This window comes from Lepisosteus oculatus, chromosome 3 (genome assembly GCF_040954835.1).
Source record: "Lepisosteus oculatus isolate fLepOcu1 chromosome 3, fLepOcu1.hap2, whole genome shotgun sequence".
In the NCBI taxonomy this organism is placed as follows: domain Eukaryota; kingdom Metazoa; phylum Chordata; class Actinopteri; order Semionotiformes; family Lepisosteidae; genus Lepisosteus; species Lepisosteus oculatus.
Window position 1 is genome coordinate 27,595,923 of NC_090698.1, and position 22,937 is coordinate 27,618,859.

At 36.8% G+C, this 22,937-nt stretch overlaps 2 protein-coding genes across 3 annotated transcripts in view; one reads left to right on the forward strand and one right to left on the reverse strand.

The window, feature by feature from the left end:
- srek1ip1 (SREK1-interacting protein 1) lies at positions 1-8,069 on the reverse strand. Its single transcript, XM_015336939.2, has 5 exons — positions 7,958-8,069; positions 5,320-5,367; positions 4,484-4,636; positions 2,460-2,535; positions 1-859 (listed from the first exon to the last, which is right to left on the reverse strand). Exons 1-5 carry the CDS (start codon positions 7,968-7,970, stop codon positions 673-675), a joined length of 477 nt encoding a protein of 158 aa, XP_015192425.1. The 5' UTR covers positions 7,971-8,069; the 3' UTR covers positions 1-672.
- Positions 8,070-8,480: 411 nt separating this feature from the next.
- Positions 8,481-22,937, forward strand: part of cwc27 (CWC27 spliceosome associated cyclophilin) — a 106,103-nt gene continuing 91,646 nt past the window's right edge. Inside the window, exons 1-9 of one of the 2 annotated variants that reach the window (XM_015338549.2) lie at positions 8,481-8,871; positions 10,196-10,292; positions 15,230-15,342; positions 16,227-16,370; positions 18,259-18,357; positions 18,693-18,796; positions 19,214-19,283; positions 22,024-22,103; positions 22,579-22,615. In XM_015338549.2, coding sequence (XP_015194035.2) covers positions 8,830-8,871; positions 10,196-10,292; positions 15,230-15,342; positions 16,227-16,370; positions 18,259-18,357; positions 18,693-18,796; positions 19,214-19,283; positions 22,024-22,103; positions 22,579-22,615 — 786 coding nt within the window. In that variant the 5' untranslated portion in view covers positions 8,481-8,829. The remainder of the gene's footprint in view (positions 8,872-10,195; positions 10,293-15,229; positions 15,343-16,226; positions 16,371-18,258; positions 18,358-18,692; positions 18,797-19,213; positions 19,284-22,023; positions 22,104-22,578; positions 22,616-22,937) is intronic. The other variant, XM_015338538.2, reaches the window with a different exon arrangement.

Below are 22,937 nucleotides of genomic sequence, written 5' to 3' on the forward strand. Positions count from 1 at the left end.
TTCAGCTGAAAAACAATCTCGAATTTATTATCCAAGAAATACAGTCTCAAAATACAGAACAAGAAATATTACTGGGTGAAAGAAAAATCTGCTTTTGATCATAAAAATCCAGAATTAAACACAATATGAAGAATGATATTACAGATATCTTGTTTTTCAGAAGTGTATTTGCTCAGAGAGAATGATGAAATACTAAAGAAGGTGTTTTTCTCCTTCCTGTTAGATACAGTATCTATAAAACCTAAATCCCCAAAGAAAGGAAAAGTCAAATAAAAATAGATTTTTTTGTAATTTTAGCAGTATCATGTAATTTTAGCAAAATATAAACCTAAACAGCTTTCAAAGTTGTATGCTCTTTACTGAATCGTGGTTATAAAACCCTTCAAAATACTACTTATGAGACAAGCAACGGGCAATTTTAATGAACGTACCTCAGAAGCCAGATGCCATATTCATAATACTACATCATTCCGTAACACTACTCATTGGATGTGTAAGTAATCAGAGAAGAGTTAGACATAACTGCTGATGGCATGTCAGATTAATTACACATTTATAGTACTGGCACTTAGGACACCCCAAAAATTAAAAGTCAAAATATATAATGAAGCTCTAAACTGCACACTCTTCTTTTAAAAGGCAGGAAGTCCAGTCTGTATAATTTCTGTCGAACTAACTGCTGTCTGATGAAATGCTCGAGCTGTCCGAGGATGAAGAATGGCTTCTCTTTTTGGTCTTCTTTCCTTCCTTCTTGTGCTGTTTTTCCTTTTTGTGCTTTTTTTCACCTTTCCTTTTCTTCTTGTGGATTTTATGTTTTTTCCTTTTGTGATGCTCTTCTTCATCGGAGGATGTGCCGGACCTGTATATGTGATCGTGAAAAACGGGAGAGGGATCAGGCAGCAGTTGTTTCAGATGATACAGGATAAGTCAAGTGACCGTACGCTCACTGGATCTCTGCATGAAAAAGGTTTTTTAGAAGCACAGGAGTAAAACATCGAACACTAAATCAATGAGGGTTTGTGAACTGTGACTGAAACAGATTATTTTAAATATCTAAAAACTAAATTAGCATAACCAAGAAACTTAGAAGAATAATACGTATTATTAATAAGTATTAATAATAAGTATAAACATGAAAAACAAAATAATATGCTGACTAGCTGACTTGGAGTAAGCCAAGAATTTAAAGAATTTACTAAAAATAGTAAACTATCCAAAATTGTGGTGAAGAATTGACAGATCTTTTTGCAAGTAATATATCAAACAGAATATTTTGTTAAATATTAATAATAAATGGCAGAAGGGTCTGGTGCTGACAGAAAAAAAACCATTACTACTACAAAGTTCTTGCTTTGGGTGCAGAAAAAACATTTCTGACTCGTTTACAGGTTTGACAAAGTGACTCAATGAAAAACATTTTCAACACTGTGTGAAAATGCAAATAAAAAACAAAAAACAACTCCAGTATTGTCTGTTTATTCTGCAGGAATAAATATTTTGCACGCTGAATAAATACATTATTTATTTTTTATTTTGAATCTGCTAATATACCTTAAGGCACTTTGCAAACACATTCTTATTAGTATTATTTATTTCTTTATGCTTACGTGAGGGTGCATGCAGCGCTACTTTAATAATCTGGCTTCTGCATTCCTGTCTGTAACTGTCGCATTCTTTTGCATGGAGATGGCCTTGTGCTAACAGCAAGTCCACAAATCTTCATTTTAAAGGCAATTTTGTTCTTAACAATAAGCAATAAAACATCACGAACTGTCACAGAGGTAATTCAAAATTTCAAGGTTAGCTGTGACTTATTTTCAGAATGGGTATTGTTTGAAAACTTCTTCCAAACGAGACTTACATTTCCATAATCCCTGGGCCAGTTACCACAGTTGAGGCATATGGGACCAACCTTTCTACAAAGCAGAAAGGTATTTTGAGAAGCACGTTTACTTCTCAAAGTAGGGCCATAATCTCTATAAAATCAGAAATGTAATACTCCCTGAATTTGCTTCTTTAGTTTGACCAATAAAGAATGAGAACAGACAGTGACTGCCATTCATCTTCAGAAGCCAATCCTAAACAAGTAACCAGGACTGGCTGTACTGTACCAAGCTAAGACAGAAAATAGAAAGTTAGATGGGACCACTTAGATGGGACTTGAAATCACTTAGCACAACTGTGTTCGGGAATAGTACAGATGAGTCACTTCTAAACAACACAAGGCCTCAAAGATGAAGCCCACTTAAGCAAATGCCCAGGCAAGAAATCCTGTTCAAGGCTAAAGGAAAAAATTGCTTCTCCCCAGATGTTTCAAATAAAAAAAAAATGTTGAATAAAAAGAAGCTCCGCTGAGGTAGAAGTAAAGTGTACAGTTAAGGAAAGGAGATCACATTTGTGGCCTCAATTAAGTCATAAATATATATATGTACAGTAAATAATTTTTAAAAAGACTTTACCTTTTTATTTTCTTTTTGTGTGATTTGTCCTTACTTTTCTTTTTTTGCTGCCCTCCCTTGGGCTCCTCGTGTGAACCTGCAAGGAAAACATTTTTCTGATCCTGCTTTTTCGTTTAAACAAATTTCTGTTTCTGAGAGCTAAACAGGAATGTTATCACTGTGACATCTACAGTGGTGTGCAAAAGTGTTTGCCCCCTTCCTGATTTCTTATTTTTTTGCATGTTTGTCACACTGAAATGTTTCAGATCATCAAACAAATTGAAATATTAGACAAAGATAACACAAGTAAACACAAAATGCAGTTTTTAAATTAAGGTTTTTATTATTAAGGGGAATAAAATCCAAACCTACATGTCCCTGTGTGAAAAAGTGATTGCCCACTAAACCTAATAACTGGTTGGACCACCCTTAGCAGCAACAACTGCAATCAAGCATTTGCGATAACGGGCAATGAGTCATTTACAGCGCTGTGGAGGAATTTTGGCCCACTCATCTTTGCAGCATTGTTGTAATTCAGCCACATTGGAGGGTTTTCGAGCCTTAACCGCTTTTTTAAGGTCATGCCACAACATCTCAATCGGATTCAGGTCAGGACTTTGACTAGGCCACTCCAAAGTCTTCATTTTGTTTTTCTTAAGCCATTCAGAGGTGGACTTGCTGGTGTGTTTTGGATCATTGTCCTGCTGCAGAACCCAAGTGCGCTTCAGCTTGAGGTCACGAACAGATGGCCTGACATTCTCCTTCAGGATTTTTTGGTAGACAGCAGAATTCATGGTTCCATTTACCACAGCAAGTCTTCCAGGTCCTGAAGCAGCAAAACAGACCCAGACCTTCACAGTACCACCACCATATTTTACTGTTGGTATGATGTTCCTTTTCTGAAATGCTGTGTAATTTTTAAGCCAGATGTAATGGGTCACACACCTTCCAAAAAGTTCAACTTTTGTCTCGTCAGTCCACAGAGTATTTTTCCAAAAGTCTTGGGGATCATCAAGATGTTTTCTGGCAAAACTGAGACGAGCCTTTATGTTCTTTTTGCTCAGTAGTAGTGTTCGTCTTGGAACTCTGCCATGCAGGCCATTTTTGCCCAGTCTCTTTCTTATGGTGGAATCATGAACACTGACCTTAACTGAGGCAAGTGAAGCCTGCAGTTCTTTGGATGTTGTTGTGGGTTTTTTTCTGACCTCTTGGATGAGTCGTCACTGCGCTCTTGGGGTAATTTTGGTTGGCCGGCCACTCCTGGGAAGTTCACCACTGTTCCATGTTTTCGCCATTTGTGGATAATGGCTCTCACTGTGGTTCGCTGGAGTCCAAAAGCTTAAGAAATGGCTTTAAAACCTTTTCCAGACTGATAAATCTCAATTACTCTGTTTCTCATTTGTTCCTGAATTTCTTTGGATTGCAGCATGATGTCTAACTTTTGAGGATCTTTTGGTCTACTTCACGTTGTCAGGCAGGTCCTATTTAAGTGATTTCTTGATTGAGAACAGGTGTGGCAGTAATCAGACCTGGGTGTGGCTAGAGAAATTGAACTCAGCTTTCCAAAGATGTGATAAACCACAGTTGATTTATGTTTTAACCGGGGGGGGCAATCACTTTTTCACACAGGGCCATGTAGGTTTGGATTTTTTTTTCCCTTTATAATAAAAACCTTCATTTAAAAACTGCATTTTGTGTTTACTTGTGTTATCTTTGTCTAATATTTCAATTTGTTTGATGATCTGAAACATTTCAGTGTGACAAACATGCAAAAAAATAAGAAATCAGGAAGGGGGCAAAAAATTTTTCACACCACTGTAAATGTCTATGGAAAGTCAAGTCAAACCTGAAAAAAAAAAGAAAACAAATACCCTGGCTGTGAACAGGTTAAAATTTCACAAAATACAAAACGTCTGCACTAATTTTCTAAAAGACATGCAGTATTCCCCTTCATTCAATCGAGGATGCATTTTCTCACTTGTCCACCTAATTGATTTATTTAGTAGGGCTGTTGGCATCCAATCCAGAAGCAGGCAGGTACTTACTCTTCGCAGTCGAGCTTGCCTGCACTCGTTCATTCAGAACTTCCTGCTCCTCTTCCTCACTCTCCTCACTGCTGGTGCTGCTCACATCCAGGACGATGTCCTTCCTGGGATCCACACGCACAAAGTTTCGGCACTCAAAGGTCAAGTGACCAGCTGAAACGTAAACAACCAAAGCTGGACATGAGAAGTGAGAAGTTACCCCCTGTGATAAGACATCAGAAAAATAATCGATCTGTCAAATGCCCGAAATGTGAAAAGACAAAATAATGTATCCTCTTTTACAATTAACAGTCTGTGAGCTTCATCAGCAATCCTGAAGAACATTTTATAACAACTGATGTGTATACTCAAGAGACCCTCAGGTGAAATCCTGAAAACAACACTTTGCAGCTCAAAATTCAAAGATTCCCTCCCACATTCTTCCAGTTCTACAGTTTAATGAGAAAAGACTTAAAAAACTGAATGTCTGACCACAGAGTCCGGTGTTGTTTGCATCAGTTGCCATTTTATGTGAGTAGACAGTGTTAAAGAATATTATTGGGTACATGAAATGTAGAAGAATAGTAGTTGAAATAATGTTCATGCAAAAACCTGTCTAGAAAATAAATAAAATTTCAATTCAAACATGGTTTTATTTTTAGATGCAAAACCAGATACTTTCCTTCACAACAGTCTCATTAAAAACACTATGGGTATTCAAAACACAAATTACTTACTATCCATGCCATCTAATGCTGGTACAGTACATTTCCCTTTAAAGACTACAACTCATTAATACATTCTTCAGGAAAAAAATCTACTGAAAAAATCTTGAGAAACAACAGGAAAATACTCACGGTATCCACACTTCTTGCATCCTGCCCTGATATTATCCTTGTTAGGACCTTTAATGAGAAATAATGTGACATTATTTCAAGCACTATGAAATCCTTTTCATTTTTTCAGCTTTCCTCAAAATTTCAAAGTGTCTCTCAAAGATGAAGCTTGAACTTCTGGGGGAGTTTTGTCACAGTAAAGCACCGTACATTTAAAGTACCTCTCTGCAGTTAAAAGGTCAAGTACTCCAAAGCTTGAATTCATTAATCAAACACAGACAGCAAGAAAGGAAATCCTTACGCTTCTAGGTAAGTGCACTGCACCTTCATAATTACCTTTTTGTTCCACTACTATTAGACAGGAGACACTTCTCCTTCTGTAGCAAAAAGGCTCTTAACAAAAATCATCTGAAAATTACCTTATTGAAAAGGGCTCTTTTCCAAACCCTTTTAAGGAGACTAAAATAATACCTCCTGAGGTGAATAAAGTATTCAGGAAAGGAAATATAAAATGTGAAAAGCCTTTCGAAGTTCAAGATTCAAAAGCTGAATCAAATGTTTCAAAATTATTGTGTGTAAGTCACTACAGGACCATTTCTCAGAATGATTATGATTATATTATACTATATAATAATATATAAGTTTTATATTTCGTTTTATTTACTCAAAACTTTTTTGTGCTAAAATATTAAGACTAAGTATTTTCCTTATTTTTAATTAAGATGTGACTAAAGTTCTAAATGATGTCACTACAACTGGAGACAAGCACTACTGCACTTATTTAATCTCAAAACCAGAATTGCTAAAATGAAGGTTAAAACCTTCAATGAAAAAAACCTCTACAAATGGCACATGTAAAGATATAATCTGAACTATCTGAAAAACCAAACGACAGTTCATCAAGTCAATGGTGGGTTGGCAACGTCTTTCTTTACAGCAAAGATCTCTGTGATGTACTGTGACATTCAACATGTTTTTATGTAATGAGTCAATAGCAAATATGTACAACCTTTCAGAGTAACAATTCAAAATCAATGTGTTCTATTAAAAATTTAATAGAAGACAGAAAATGACTTCCTGAGCTAAATACACCATAAAAGAAACAGCCACACATGGTTTTGTAAGCGCTGCAAAGTTAATGTATCAGTCTTGTTTAGACTTTAATTGATAACTGCTTGGTTAAAAATAATGTAGATTTATGTTTATATTTAGTTTTATTTATTCAGAACTTTTTTGTGCTAAAATATTAAGACTTAGTATTTTCCTTATTTTTAATTAAGATGTGACTCAAGTTCTAAATGATCTCACTACAACTGGAGACAAGCACTACTGCACTCATTTAATCTCAAAACCAGACTACTTTAACTTTAATTCAGCCAAGAAACTCTCTCAAATCTTTTCCAGAACTGTGGAAAATGGGTTTATGGGGGTAAAATAGCAGTGTTGTTCTTTTGTAAAGCCTTGAGCTATGATCTGAAAGATAATTATTATTACTATTAATTTATCAGATTACTTTATTCAAGAAGCCCAAGATTCTAAGCACCCAATTCAGAACACAACAGACAGTGGCTTAAACAAAAACATACCTAACATTACCTAGCTAATGTCAGGCACTTAATTTAGAATTATTTAGGACGGAAGCACCTTGATACATTACATTAGACCATATACTAATCTCAGAATCGTAATTCCAGTGTGATTAAATTGTTCCCTTATTAAACAATGTTTTTTCCAGACTTATACAGGGCAGTGACAGCTAGTCTATCAATGGAAAATAACTAGTTTACACCAAAACAAGACAGTCACATGGACCTAAAATGCCAGCAGACGACACAGAAATTTCTCTTCACACACCTGAAATCAGCCCTCACGGATGCTGAAATTACACCAGTTTAAGTCTTATACTAACTAAACCTAAAAAAGGATGTAAAAGCTTGTAGTAATGAAAAGCGTATTAAGCAAAACATAAACATAATGTGAATAATCACTCGATGTACAGTGCCTTTAAACTCCAATTAACGTAGTGAACTGTAAATCTAACAATCATACTCTGATACGGCTCCAGAAACAGTTTCAGTTAATATCTTTACACTAAACAAACCCGGATTCTTGAAAGGAATGAGCGGACGAGAGCCTCGGTTCAGCTACTGACTGCCAAATGCGTTACAGGGGCCGAATGGCCGCTTAAAGTCTGCAACCTCTTTTTACATTCTTATTAATGATCACCCTAAAAAAAATCTCTGATCCGTGATGGCAGCGTGCTCAGATTTTGAGAATACACAAGGACCCCCAGGCATTTACTGTTATTCATTCTATACTATACATGACTTCTGCACTGAACACACGAAAGACTACGTTTATTTGTTGTATGCTTCCAGTCACTCAGATATCTTTAGGCAAACTCTGGAATTAGCTTATAAGATGAAAACTAAAATATAAAAATATATCTATTAAACTGAGAACATCCTTAGTTACAGTACGTCTTGCTGTACTTCAGAGTCCCAAAACACAGCTACTGTAGCTCAGGATTGCTAGAAAATTCTCACTGCAGGCGTAGAGACAGTATCTTCCCCAAACCTTAATTTGCTTTCCCCCCCAAACGTATACTGTCAGCACGCATTCACACAAGATGATTTTCAAAGATTCGAAAGATAACAACCTGGAAGAGCCATGGCGAGACAAAGATATCCGTAAAATAAAACCAAAGCTTTCCGAAATTCAGAGCGTATACCTCACTTTCAAAACTTCCCGAAAGCTCCACCAATTAATGCACTCCCATAGGAAACAAGAATCACTTTCATCGTCTTGTTGTATTACATCATATTAAATATCTTAGACTTTTGTAATAAAACAAAAAAAACATAAATAATATCAATTTGTTGTTGCTTCTCTTAAAGCAAAAAGTATGAACGTAGCAAAGTAGGACGTGACGATAATTTTGAATTACTGTAATACTCATGTTAAACTCACAGTTACACAAAGTACACTGCAGATAAACTACAGAGGCTTAGTTACTGTCTGGTTATAATTTATTAACTTTCAAACTTGTATAACGTTTAACATACACATTATTCCAAAATTACAACATCACATTTCCGAAAAAGAAGAGGAATGAAAAGTTAATCAGCGGAGTTCACATGGTTTCCGTGGGGTGTATTTAGTGTGTAACACTGAGAAAACAGGGCTAAACCAAAGGCTACATTTAAAATGATGCTTTAAGTAATACATTTCATTTTATTACACATAAATAGAGACGAACAAACTTTCTAATTTAAAAAATGTATTAAATATTAAAACTGTTCTTTAAAATACTTCTTAAACGTTAATATTCTTTAGTTACCCCCTGCTTATTGTGGTTAAGCCAGTTTTTTTTTATACTTTAGCAACATGGTGGTCTGTTCGTTCAATTTAGGTTGATTGTGGGATTTTCACAGTGTGAATCTAAAAGAGTTTATATATTTTTGTTGAACATCGCGGGCGATTTTTTAAGGTGTGGGGCTTTTGTGTTGTTTTAAGCTATAAGGGACCAAGATGAGTAACATTTACATACAAGAACCCCCGACTAACGGCAAGGTGAGTGTTTATCCATATTACAGTGCTATACTGTATGTAAATTTAACATTAAATTCCCTACTCTTTTGTCCTGCATAAAACTTCATTTGGTGTGCTCGTTGCTCTAGGAAAACAAGCATGGTAATTCTTTTGCACAAGTGTTGCTTCAGTTCAACATTGACTCCAGATACTGTGTGGCATAATGTTAGTTATCCATTTAGAGCTATACATAACAAACTGCTTCAGTACAAAATTTTAAACAGACTCTGTTATACCCCCAGAAAAAAGTGAAAAAGATGAAGTGGCATAATACAGGAATGTGTTCCAAATGTAACACACATAAAGGATCATTATTGCACTTATGGTATTGTCAGCACATACAGTCGTTCTGGACCTCCACAGTGGGGAAAGCTCTCAGGCACCTAAATATCTCAGTTCCACTTACTCCCATTACATGTATCCTTGGTGATTTATCAAAGGTGGACTAAATGGACTAAAGAGGCTATATAACAAGTACAATTTGAAGAGATTTAATATAATTTACATGGGAAGGTTCATGAGTATAGGAATGTTTGGGGCCCATTAGAGACATACTTGAATGGCACTGGATGTTAAGAATATTAGTAGGAATTTATTTTTTGTAAAAAATTTTTTTTGGTATTGTCTAATAAGAACAAAAATGAAAGGGCGAAAAATAACAAATAAAGAAGTCCTCCAAAGTTGGTTTTTGCTTTTTACCGGCAATGATTAATGTTTCCTTCTCCTTCTGACCATCACTGACAAAATCCATGCAGATGCTATTAAACAGGGAGCTGGTGGTTGAATATGATAAGGCATACTGTGTAGTCAGTGTAGAGTGAGAGATGTAGGCTAAAATTATTTATTATTCCAGAAGTTTATAGCTGCACACAGTCATTATCTTTCTTCTTAATGACATTGATTATTATTTAGAAACATGGATCTGTCTAATAAAGTTGTGAGATTAATACAATGAGGTTTTGAGGATGAGGTTACTGACATTAACTGAGGTTAATGACGGGTCAGTCTGTTGCAGAAGTAACAGGTCTTAGCATGATAAGAAACCTTTAAGGCTAATTCGGCCCATCTTGGACCCCTCTTTATTATTAATGTAAATCTCTCAGGCTTCAGTTAGAGGAGGGTCATGTTTCCAATGATCTGAGATTAGCTAAAATGAGGTGTTGTGGCCAATGTGACTTTGCACCTCTTAGAAGAAAATCTGAGGTTTAATGTAAAATTGTACTGTATTCTTCATAATGTACTGAAATATAACTTAAATAATAGATTCATTTACTGGTAAGGTAAAAGAAATTGTTGCTTCATTTAGGTCTTATTAAAGACAACAGCTGGGGATATCGATGTGGAGCTTTGGTCTAAAGAAGCCCCAAAAGCATGCCGGAATTTTCTTCAGCTGTGTATGGAAGGTAAGGTGCACTTTTGCTTCATGTCTCTCCTCTCTTCCCGGCAGCTGTAAATCTTAAAGCTAACCTGTGCAGATGTGGCTGGAGAGAAGTGTAGGAAGAATGTAACATAAACTGTTGAAAAAAGAAGGGCATTAGGGTTCAGTGACAGATGTGGGACAGTGGAACATTAATTGTTCTTCATGACCTGAGCTGAACTTGTCTACATGCATCAAGAGACAGCTGTGGGAGGGGTATCAGGGGCTTATCATGTGTGCTGCACAGTGGTGCAGTGGTTAGCAGCGCTGCCTCACAGCGGTGAGGCCCTAGGTTCAGTTCCTGAGGTGTTTGTATGTGTTTCCTGAGTTTGTATGTTCTCCCTGTGTTCATGTGGGTTTTCTTTCGGTGCTCCGGTTTCCTCCCACAGCCCGAAGACATTAATGAAGTAACGAAAATCCAGGAAAATGCCACCTCAAGATCCTGACTTATGCTTTTGCTTACATTGTGTAAAGTGAAAGACAGGATCAGTACAAGACGAGGCCAGATAATTAAGATCAATGATGAAGATCTGCAGAGATAGCCCATTCAGCACATGCATTGCTGCCTCACAGTGCTGGGGCCCTGGGTTCAATTCCAGACATTGGGTGTTATCTGTGAGTTTGTAGGTTTTCCCGGTGTTTGCATGGGTAGGTTAATCGGCTTCTGGAAAAACTGGTGTGATGTGAGTGTGTGCATCTGTGTGTCTGCCCTGAGATGTGCTGGCCACCCTGTAATGGATGGAGCAGTTAGAAAACTGTTGCTTAAACATGTCAAAATGCTAATGTTTAAACATTAAACATGGGAAAATTGGCCCTGGTGTGAGTGCATGCGTGGCTGTGTCTTATTGCCCAGTGATAGACTTGTGTCCTGTCCAGGGTGTACCCTGCCTTGCACCCTTTTCTTGCTGGGATAGGCTCCAGCTCTCCCACGATCCTGTACTGGGTAAAGCAATTAGAAAATGGATGGAATACCAGCAGGCCTCCGAGTGCTTCTGTATGGATAGTCAGGTACAGTAGCTCCTCTCTAGAATCTATGCAAAATAAGTCCTGCTGCTGTAGTGTTTCCATACAGGTGGCAGATCAAACATTACTTATGCTTGATTCAGATATTTGGGACTTGGAATCCATTCTTGACATCTGCAGCAACAAAGATATAGGAGGTCAACCGTACCTCTGTGGCCTTATGACCAACCATTTGCATTTAAGGATTATAATCAATTTATACATTTTAGTTGTGTAGATTTATTTATACATATTTCCCCTGAGTTGCCTCACAGCCAATCTTGAATGGGATTCCCAGCCCATGGCATATAGCTGGCTGAGTGTCGCCAAGTTCAGGGCAGGATTTAACTGTCGGGGCTCTCTATGGCAGTGAGCCCCATACCCCCCTCAAGCTTGAAGGTGGGCACATCAGAAAAGTCTGCCCACATTTTTATATTATCCCTTGTGTAGTAGTGGGGTTTGGAGGCATGAGCCAAGACATGAAAGAAAAGTTCAGAAGTGGTCATTCCAAATGAGGTGTTTAGCCTAAAAGATAACTAGTGATTGTAAAATGTTTAAAAATATGGATTGGAGCTGAAGAAGACCTGGTCTGGCCCTCTGAAGGCAAAGCAGGATACCGCCTGGATGGGACGCTACAAACTGCGCAGGTAACACCCCATGTCTGGCATTGAACTGGCTGGGCCCCAGCACTGTGAAGCAGCAATATGTGTGTTGGATGGCTTGTCGCTGCAGATCTTCATCATTGATCTTAATTATCTGGCCTTGTTTTATACTGAACCTCTTTCTCTTTACACAATGCAAGAAAAGTCAGAATCTTGAGGTGGCATTTTCCTGTATGTTCATTATTTTGTCAGGGACAAACCCATATGTAAGTGACAAAGGATCATTAGTCCTAATTTATATTAGGCTTAAAGTTCCTACTCATTTCTTAAACTCTGCTCTGACATTTGATGATACACTGTGGCCTATTTAATCTTATTGATCTAAAAGGTTCAGCACTTTGACATCCTTTCATTTAATACATCAGAAATGCAGAAATGGTATATTCATGTTGTCAGTTTATAAATATAATTATCATTGGAAAAGTGCCAATTTCAAGCAACAAACAACTTGGCAATTCCAAGAAGGTTTTTTTTATAAGTGGTACCTGTCAGCATTGCACATTTCAAAAAAAGAAAACCTAATTAAAGGTGTTGAGAGATGGAAAATGGCTAAAAAAAAATGTTAAAGACAAGCTCTGAGCAACCGATTTTGGCTAATTACACAAGGTCTTAATCTTTTTGTCATTCAGTTTCTATTAATTTTGAAGTGTCCAAAAATCGAACAAGACTGTTTATCAACTAGGTTCAGCAGTTGTCCACCCTTAACTTAAGCTATGTTATTTGATGTGAGAGTAATAATAATAATAATAATAATAATAATAATAATAATAATAATAATAATAAACTTTATTTTATATAGCGCCTTTAAAGGTGGCTTCTCAAAGCGCTTTACAGGATGACAATAAACAATAAATAAGAAGACTGGTCTTCTGAATAATGGTCTGTTCTTATCTTAATGTAAGAAATTGCAAGTGTAACTACTCAACTAATAAAGTACAGTTGTGAGAAAAAGTTTGTGGGATTATCTGGATTTCCGCATGAATAGCTCCTAAAATGCGATCTGATCTTCATCTAAGTCATAGTAATATAAAGAGTCTTATTTAACAAACAACACACGCAACATATTACATTCTCATATCTTTATTGAACAAATAGTTTTAACACTCGAAGTCATTTATATTATTAACTTTAACTACATTCTTACCTTCAACTCATTCTCTTGTGTCTTATCTTCTCCAAGAGATTCAATAGTTGGTTTTCCAAGAGATGTGTGTTTATGAATTGGACTCTGTTCAAAGCTTTGAATGGGTAATTACATACTACTAAATTTCAGGCCCTTTACAAAGCAAAAGTGTTTATACATAATTGCTAAACTGAGCGTGGAGTGTGTTGACTCCATTAGTTGCAACATGTCACAGAATTTACTGGCCCACTTAGCACTTAAATTGGCTCTGTGGTTTCTTCAGTTCAGTGTTGGTTTTTTAAAGTTTGTAGCAAACTTCCGAATTCCCTGTGAAGTAAGGGACTACTGCATTGGCTGAATGCTAGTTTAATTTGTGTTTGTGGAAAAATGAATTCCACTACTACCGTTTATGATTTTCCCAGGATCACAAGAAGCCAAACTGAACTGAGAATGGGCCATTATTTTTCTACAGTTGCGATGAAGAATGTAGCAAAAATGTAAATTAAAATACTGAGATGTGTTGTTAATCACTGTTATGAGATAAAATTAAGTTTGTGTGAAAGCCCAATACTGAAAAACATTTTTTCTGTGATGGAAATCACAAGGGAACATAAATGCAATAATACATATTGTAAGATATGGTGAATAAACACTTAAAATATTTTATATGGCAGAGCATTGAGAAATTGTTTACATTTCAGTTCGTAAAAGAATTCTGATTTTATATTTAGTTTTCTTTGTTCAATAGATGCTGTCCTAGCTACCAATATTTGTAAGCTGTGTTCCCTTGCTCATTACACTACTTAAATTGTTAGTGAAAAACCACTTTGACCAGTGCTGTTTCTGTCTTGTAGACATTTGGTTTTTATTTCCTTCTTTTTGTAAGATAAGGCTAAATGTTTTGTAATTAAAAACATGTAATGCAGGATCCAACAGCAGCATATATTACTGTAATTTGTTATTTGTAAAGAAGACACACTGCAATGGATCAGTGGACAATTTTTCTCCTCCTTCTTTATCAAATATATAGCTTTGCCTGCTTAATAAGGGCCTTACTGTCAAATTAAAAGTAGAACATGTGACCCTGGTGTTCTTAACTCCTGACTGCTATATTTTATTTCTGCTGAAGAAGAAGATAAATTGCTATCTTGTTATAGCAACAGCACTTACTTATACATAGACATGATATTTATATATATATATCACGTATTCATTTCTTAAAGGGAAACTGCAACGTTATTTTTATATTTTGGGGTTAGAAAGAATCAACAGAAATATTGCTCAAGACGGTTTTACCTATAAATGGAACTTGTTAACTTTACATACAGATCATGTTGGAACATTGCTACAGTGAAATGTCTGCTTCACCACCTGAACATATTTGCTGGTACATCACATCACATTAGTCATTACTAGTGACTAGTGAGCAGGAAGGGCCACACCATGTCACAGTTCATGTGTATTCTCGCTCTCATGTGTGGCGAGACTAGAGGTTTGTGAAAACATGGTGACTTAGAGTACATTCACAATGTTCACGGTTTTGTGCTTGATTGCAGATTTTTAAATTGTACTGTAATGTCAATGAATTTATTTTGTTGCCAAGATTTAATAACTGGTCTGAAAATTTGGGACTGCCGTTCTTTAAAGAACGGGACTTCCTGCAGCACAGTTTAACTGGGAAACAGTCCTAGAGTTAGTGTTGGTTTACAAATTCTGGTTTGGAGGCGAGAGTAACATCTATGCATTCAGAAGTAACACTTTATTGCACTTTAAGTACAGGGCAGTAGAACATGCATTAGGCCTTGTCTTACATGAAAACATTTTTAAACAAAGTTTTCAGCAAAGGAACAAGTAAAAGGTTTATTCCATGCTGAAAAGAGAAGAAAGGAAACACAACATTTCGGCTGTGGAGCCTTCTTCAGGGTGTGTGCCAAAGCAGTCAATTTAGAAGTGTAATTATTTACTGTAGTTACAATGACAGTGCTGTTTCTACAAACTGATTTCTAACTGTGATTGTTCTTCAGTTTCCATTGACAAGTATAGTGTATGTCACTTCATGTTTCTATTCATTGTTGCATCCAGTTTTCTTTTCCCATAATACTTTTGCTGGAAAGCTGAAGGCTCTGTGTGTTTCAGGGTACTATGATGGCACAATATTCCATCGTGTTGTCCCTGAATTCATTGTGCAGGGAGGGGATCCCACTGGCACAGGGTCTGGTGGTGAGTCGGTTTATGGCCGGCCGTTTAAGGTAAGTTCCTTTTATCTTTATCTCTGTTGTGATAATATAAACATGCTTCTCACTTGTTTAAATGTTAAGCATGCAAAAGGAGTTATTGAGGTGCTATCAGATCTAGCTCTTCATTGGATAGCATGTGTTCTGATGGCTCCTGCTAATCACCATAACCTCGGTTCTGTGAATTGGTTCTGAGCCGGCACTTTAGCTCTTCTTGGATGGCTGCTGTCTAGTGCAGATCAAGAGCTTGGCATACTTCATCTCTAATTGCTGGGCATCACTGAAGATTACCATGGACTAAAAAAAACAACCTTTTTTTTTTAAATTCACCAGAATGTTTTTTAAATGTAGCCCTAACTGATGGGTGAACATTAGTGCTTCATCTAAGACTGTTTTGTAAAATTGTCTTTTTAAGAGTTAGAGTTCATGAGAGCTAGACCCTGTATTTACAGTACTAATGACAACATCAACTTACATTAGTAACAGTAATCTTAAATTAATGTAGCTCAAGATTAGTGAGTCTAGATTTTTTTTTTTGAATGCCTTATGAAACATAATAAATAAGCAGGTACTTGGACTTTGATTTTTTAAAACAATCCAGTTCTATCATTATTTAAGAGTTTTTGTAAGAAAAAGCATATGTCGTTGTTGGAAGTCCAAACATATTGGATGAAGCAGCAGCACACAGTGACAACCAGTAAGACTGTTTGAATGGTTAAATTGCGGTTTCATTTTTTTGGGAATATTCTAAATAAAAACTGGCTCATAAGAATGTTTGAAATTTTGTATTGATCTGAAAAAGATGTTGGAGATCATGTTGTCCTTATTTCTAAGAGTATTCAGTGCGAAAGACCTTGGAACAGCATTTCTTTTTGTCGGTTTTGCTTTCTTCCCTGTAGGATGAATTCCACTCCAGACTACGTTTCAACAGAAGAGGTCTAGTTGCCATGGCAAACGCAGGCCCTCATGATAATGGCAGCCAATTCTTCCTTACTTTGGGGCGTGCAGATGAGCTCAATAACAAACATACCATCTTTGGAAAGGTAAAGATATGAAGACAATAAGCTCATATCCTGTTATTGTAGTAATACAATCCTAGTTTATGCTAATAGTTGTTAATGTTGTCTTTTTATGCAGTTTTCTTTTTTTCTTTTATACAATTTCTTTATGAAAACAGTGAGATTAAATGGGCATTCAGGCATTTTTTTGTTCATCTTTTCTATTGCACTTGCAGTTAGTACACATTGCTCCTTTAAGGATTTAGAACAAATAAGGATTGTAAATCTCTTTTATGTATTCCGCTGTAATGCAATCTGTTTGAAAATTTATATTAAACTTTGAAAATTTAAAACTAATATCAAGTTCACAAAAAAGTACCGAGCCCTCTATAATATCCAAAATGGCACACTTAAACTTAATGAGTTGGAGTGTAGATAATTAATCTTAACATTATTGTAGAAACGTTTCTACTTTTCTAGTACTTTTGTTTTCAGCTTCCTTTTTAGCTAAATTTTGGTCTCTAGAAGGAAGTGTCTAATCTGAATCTGCAAGTAAGAATGTGGCAAACATTAGTCTCCAATTTTCTTTAATTCCCACTCTGAACTGTTACTGACTGTATACTAGATTTAACATTATTAAATATTTTCTAATCAAAACATATCCAAATGAAAGACTTCTGTGACGTTTGATATTGTGTGTGTAAACGGAACATCTGTCTAAGCCTCTTGCATGTAATTTGAAATGCATGAGGTTAAATAATCCATCTTATTGAGCCACATCCATATTTTATGTTGCAACCTTCTTGGGCTTTGATAACCTCCAGGAAAGCGGTCCAGTAGCCTTTTAACAGATCCGCTCCTCATGAGGGGTATTTGACCACTCCTCCATGCAAAACCTTTCCAGCTCCTCCTTTGCAGCCAGCACGTGATCTATTTTTTAATCTCATACAATACATGTTCGTTCTACTAGAGCCTTAGCAAAAATAAGAACATTGAGTTTATAGTCCTTTTTGAGTTCAGTTCAGTTTTATTTGTATGGTGCTTCTACAATGGACATTGTCACAAAGCAGCTTTACAGATTTCCAGGCCGGTACCCCCAGTGAGCAAGCCTAAGGTGTGACAGTGGCAAAAAAAAACTCCCTTAGACTAAAGAAGGAAGAAACCTGGAGAGGAACCAAAGCTCGAAAGGGGGAAAAGCCCTATTTGGTATTGTCAGTGAATTTGATGCATGCTTTTTGCAACCCTGCTGTAAAGTCCCTTTGTGTTAAGTCTTGTTCTTCATGACAGAAGCCACCAAGCTTTGGCTAAAATATCCTGTGTACTAGATATTGTAGGCTTTGCAATCCATCTGTTCATCAGTTCTGACTAGGGCACCAAGATCAGAGGATGCAAACAAACTCGAATCAGAACATATACATTCCTGTTCTTCACAGAAGGAATTAATTGTTTTTCAACAAGAGCTTCGCCTTTCTGCCCTAATCATACTTCTGGTGAGACTGTCCAATAATTAAATTTGTGATCCTGCCCTATCATGTGCTTTCATTTGGCCTGAGAGAGGGTTGCTCTCTTTGGTATGTCAAACTCATGTTCTTTTTATCTTGTAATGTAACTCTGAAAAAGCTCACACTCAAGAGTTCACATTCAAATAGCGGTCTTGGTGATGCTGTATTCTTCTGAAGCCAGAGGTTAATATGGGATAAGTGCTATACAAAGGCAGTACATTACTTTCATTATAAGTGGCAATCAGGGTGACTTTGTGAGGCTGCCAGAGGACAAAAAACATTAGATAATTGCATGTACAACATTTATTTTCAAAATATACATACAGTACTGTAGTACTCTTCTCTTCTGTATCAAATAGTGTGTATATTGACACAGAATTATTTTCTTTTATATAAGAAATTGTTTCAGTTTCTGTTGGTTTGCTTGACAGGTGACTGGTGATACAGTATACAATATGTTGCGATTGGCAGAAGTTGAAACAGATCAAAACGAAAGACCTCTTAATCCACACAAAATACGATCCACTGAGGTAAGATTGGTTCCTGAAATATCTAAAACCAATACATCACTACAGAGTGACGTGTATGTCGATGTGTAATAAGTGACTCGAAGAACACTGGCGTCATCTGCCTTATTTTTTTTTTTACACTTGAATCGCTTTTTTTATTTGCAGTGTCATTTGGGTAGCTTTTGTTATATGCAGGAAGCTCATTCTAAAACCTTGTACCGTGTTTGCTCACATTATCAGCTATTGTGAATTCAGGAATCCAAACCAAGTTTCTTAAAGAAACAAACATTATGATTTAAGCAAAACTACGTTAATGCCAATTAAGTCTCATCTTTCCCTAAATTGTTCCCACACAGGTTTTACACAGTCCGTTTGATGACATTGTGCCAAGGGAAATAAAGAAAGTCAAAAAGGAGAAAGATAAAGAAGAAGGAAAGAAATCGCAGGCTAAAGCAACAAAGTAATGATTTAGTTCAGTGTGGATGCGTATTGGCCTTTTTTCCCTCTCCAGACGAAAAACTAGATTCTAATTGTCACTCATCTGTTTCTTTCTAATGTTTTGGTTGCTCCTGTTTCAAAATCCCTTTAAATCTTTTACATTTTGTTTTGTGTGGCGTTCAGTATTGAAATGTGTCACCCTTGGAAGACGAAAAAAAAGGGTAAAGGAAAGCCCAGCTGTACACACAGCTGTCTTTTAGAGAAGACGTCTCTTCACTGCGGGCATTTTGTATTCATTGGCTAGACGGAGAAGATGGACAGGCGTGGCTTTCTGAGAACACAAATTGACCGGTTCTTCTCCACTGCTCAAAACTGTTAGCTGATTACTGAGGCTGCCTAATTAACTTTAAAAAAGTGTAACAGTTGCCTTTCCTGTTAGGAACTTCAGTTTGCTGTCATTTGGAGAGGAAGCTGAAGAGGAAGAAGAGCTGGTGAATAAAGTCAGCCAGGTAAAGTAAGCATCTCTCAAAACTGCCTTTGAGAGCTGGTGCTTTTTTTCCCACCACTTCATTTTTGAAGCATTTAACATAATTAATATCGCCACATATTTAAGCCTTCTTTGAATTGCAGTATCATAATGTCCCACAGTAGTGAATATCGTAAAGGTGGCTTGTTTAGAATCTCTATTATAAATGAGTAATACAGTGCCTTGCGAAAGTATTCGGCCCCCTTGAACTTTTCAACCTTTTGCCACATTTCAGGCTTCAAACATAAAGATATACATTTTTTATTTTATGTGAAGAATCACCAACAAGTGGGACACAATTGTGAAGTGGAACGAAATCTATTGGATTTTTGAAACTTTTTTAACTAATAAAAAAATGAAAAGTGGGGCGTGCAAAATTATTCGGCCCCTTTACTTTCAGTGCAGCAAACTCACTCCAGAAGTTCAGCGAGGATCTCTGAATGATCCAATGTTGTCCTAAATGACTGATGGTGATAAATAGAATCCACCTGTGTGTAATCAAGTCTCTGTATAAATGCACCTGCTCTGTGATAGTCTCAAGGTTCTGTTGAAAGCGCAGAGAGCATCATGAAGACCAAGGAACACACCAGGCAGGTCCGTAATACTGTTGTGGAGAAGTTTAAAGCCGGATTTGGATACAAAAAGATTTCCCAAGCTTCAAACATCCCAAGGAGCACTGTGCAAGCGATCATCTTGAAATGGAAGGAGTATCAGACCACTGCAAATCTACCAAGACCTGGCCGTCCCTCTAAACTTTCAGCTCAGACAAGGAGAAGACTGATCAGAGATGCAGCCAAGAGGCCCATGATCACTCTGGATGAACTGCAGAGAACTACAGCTGAGGTGGGAGAGTCTGTCCATAGGACAACAATCAGTCTTACACTGCACAAATCTGGCCTTTATGGAAGAGTGGCAAGAAGAAAGCCATTTCTCAAAGATATCCATAAAAAGTCTCGTCTAAAGTTTGCCACAAGCCACCTGGGAGACACCCCAAACATGTGGAAGAAGGTGCTCTGGTCAGATGAAACCAAAATCGAACTTTTTGGCCACAATGCAAAACGATATGTTTGGCGTAAAAGCAACACAGCTCATCACCCTCAACACACCATCCCCACTGTCAAACATGGTGGTGGCAGCATCATGGTTTGGGCCTGCTTTTCTTCAGCAGGGACAGGGAAGATGGTTAAAATTGAGGGGAAGATGGATGCAGCCAAATACAGGACCATTCTGGATGAAAACCTGTTGGAGTCTGCAAAAGACCTGAAACTGGGACGGAGATTTATCTTCCAACAAGACAATGATCCCAAACATACAGCAAAATCTACAAAGGAATGGTTCACAAATAAACGTATCCAGGTGTTTGAATGGCCAAGTCAAAGTCCAGACCTGAATCCAACCGAGAATCTGTGGAAAGAGCTGAAAACTGCTGTTCACAAACGCTCTCCATCCAACCTCACTGAGCTCGAGCTGTTTTGCAAGGAAGAATGGGCAAGAATTTCAGTCTCTCGATGTGCAAAACTGATAGAGACATACCCCAAGCGACTTGCAGCTGTAATCGCAGCAAAAGGTGGCTCTACAAAGTATTAACGCAAGGGGGCCGAATAATTTTGCACGCCCCACTTTTCATTTTTTTATTAGTTAAAAAAGTTTCAAAAATCCAATAGATTTCGTTCCACTTCACAATTGTGTCCCACTTGTTGGTGATTCTTCACATAAAATAAAAAATTTATATCGTTATGTTTGAAGCCTGAAATGTGGCAAAAGGTTGAAAAGTTCAAGGGGGCCGAATACTTTCGCAAGGCACTGTATAACACATGAATGGTCTCCTTTTGTTTGTCGCCCTTTGACACATCTAGTTTGTCTGATCCAAGGATTTCATCCAGCTGTTTCTTTGAATGAAGCCAGAGTATTGAATTCGACTGTGTGGCATTTATAAATACACCTAATGTAATAAAATGTAATGAATTGCTTCTGGTAGCAAAAATACGCTTAATGTTCTAAAACATAATAAATTGCTTCTGGCAGCAAAAATGACTACACACCCTTCCTCTAAATGTAATCGGTATACAGATATTTCTGAAAATACTAGCAATAACACTGAATAAATGTGAATGTGGTGAAAGCAAAAAGAAGATTAGAGTAATGCATTTCTACATTTTCATTTGTCTGTCTTCTACTGGGATTAATAGTGGAGATAATTGCACCAGGAAATATGAGCATCTTATAATAACACCAGTAGCTTAAAAAGGATAATGGCCTAAAAGGTTAACTGTGTTCTTACCTTAGGTCATGTTTTTCGGTCATCATAGTTGATTGCTCACTCCCTGCTGCTGCTGTAATTGCCTATTATTCAAATGTTTTTGGCATCTTTTGAATCTGAAGGGCTCAGACCATACAAAACAAAATGCTCTAAAACAGCACAACTGAAATCTTCAAATCAAGGAAATGCTTTGCTGGAATTAATTGACGCAATCCAATGCCCACTTAAGAAAATAAATGGTTCACCTTCTAACCCTTTAATTCTAGGTTTAATTCTAATTATATCAAGGTTTTTTTCCATGTTTATAATTTCTTACGTTTGGCAACCCCAAAAAAGTACTGCCCTTAAAAGGAAAAATGCACTTACTGTATATTATACGTCCAATTTACTGAAACATAAAGGCACAACGGCTTTATTTCTTATCTGTTCCAATGTAACTTTAAGACCTTCTTTTGTCTTGCAGAGTATGAAAGGGAGAAGTAAGAGTAGTCACGATTTACTTAAGGATGATCCACGATTAAGCTCTGTTCCTGCTGTGGACAGGTGAAACAAATCATCTCTTAATGCATCTATACAACTGGCTATGTTGTTGTCAAAGCTTTACTGTTTTCAAGGACATTGCAATTCTGGAGACTGTCATGATGATTTTTCTTGTTTCTTCAAGGTTCTTTGAATTGTTAGGCTTCTGTTTGCTTGTGTGTGAATCCAGCAGGAATGAATGCATAAAAGTTGTGTAGTGTATCAGTGTATTATATATAATGGCAATGCATTTTTCTTCCCTATTGTTTCAGACTTTATACAAGTTTCTTGTGTTTTGAGGTGTATTGACATTACAAGTAGCAACCAAACATTTACTTCTTTTTTTTAATCATATTTGCAACCATTTATTTTAAATTCTTTTTGCCTTTATATGAACAATACTGCTCAGCAAGATATGTTTTTTTCAGATGTTTTGGATTTGTACAGATGGTTTGAATGGTCCACCAGAGACATGCTGACTTCATTTTTGTTTTCACAGAAAAAGCTCAAAAAGAACAAGTGAAGACTCATCTGAGGTATGTTAGATATTGCGCTTTCCTAAAGTGATTAAAAGCTGCGATTTCCCGCCAAATGTTCTTTACTGATGCCACCTGTACAAGAAAGATTTCCTTATAGTAAGAATGTTCTCTACAGTACAGTTATGAGATGGTGCATTTCCACATAACTTAAAACTCTGGCCTTGCCCCTATGCTAACACTCTCTCACCAGGTTAAAATTAAAAATAAAAGTGTTGAAATATGTTGAATAAGACGTTTTCCTATGAGCTAACCTCTTGATCTTTCCCCTGCACTGCTCTGCTTCTAGATGGTTTGGATTTCTGTTGCAGAATGAGTACAG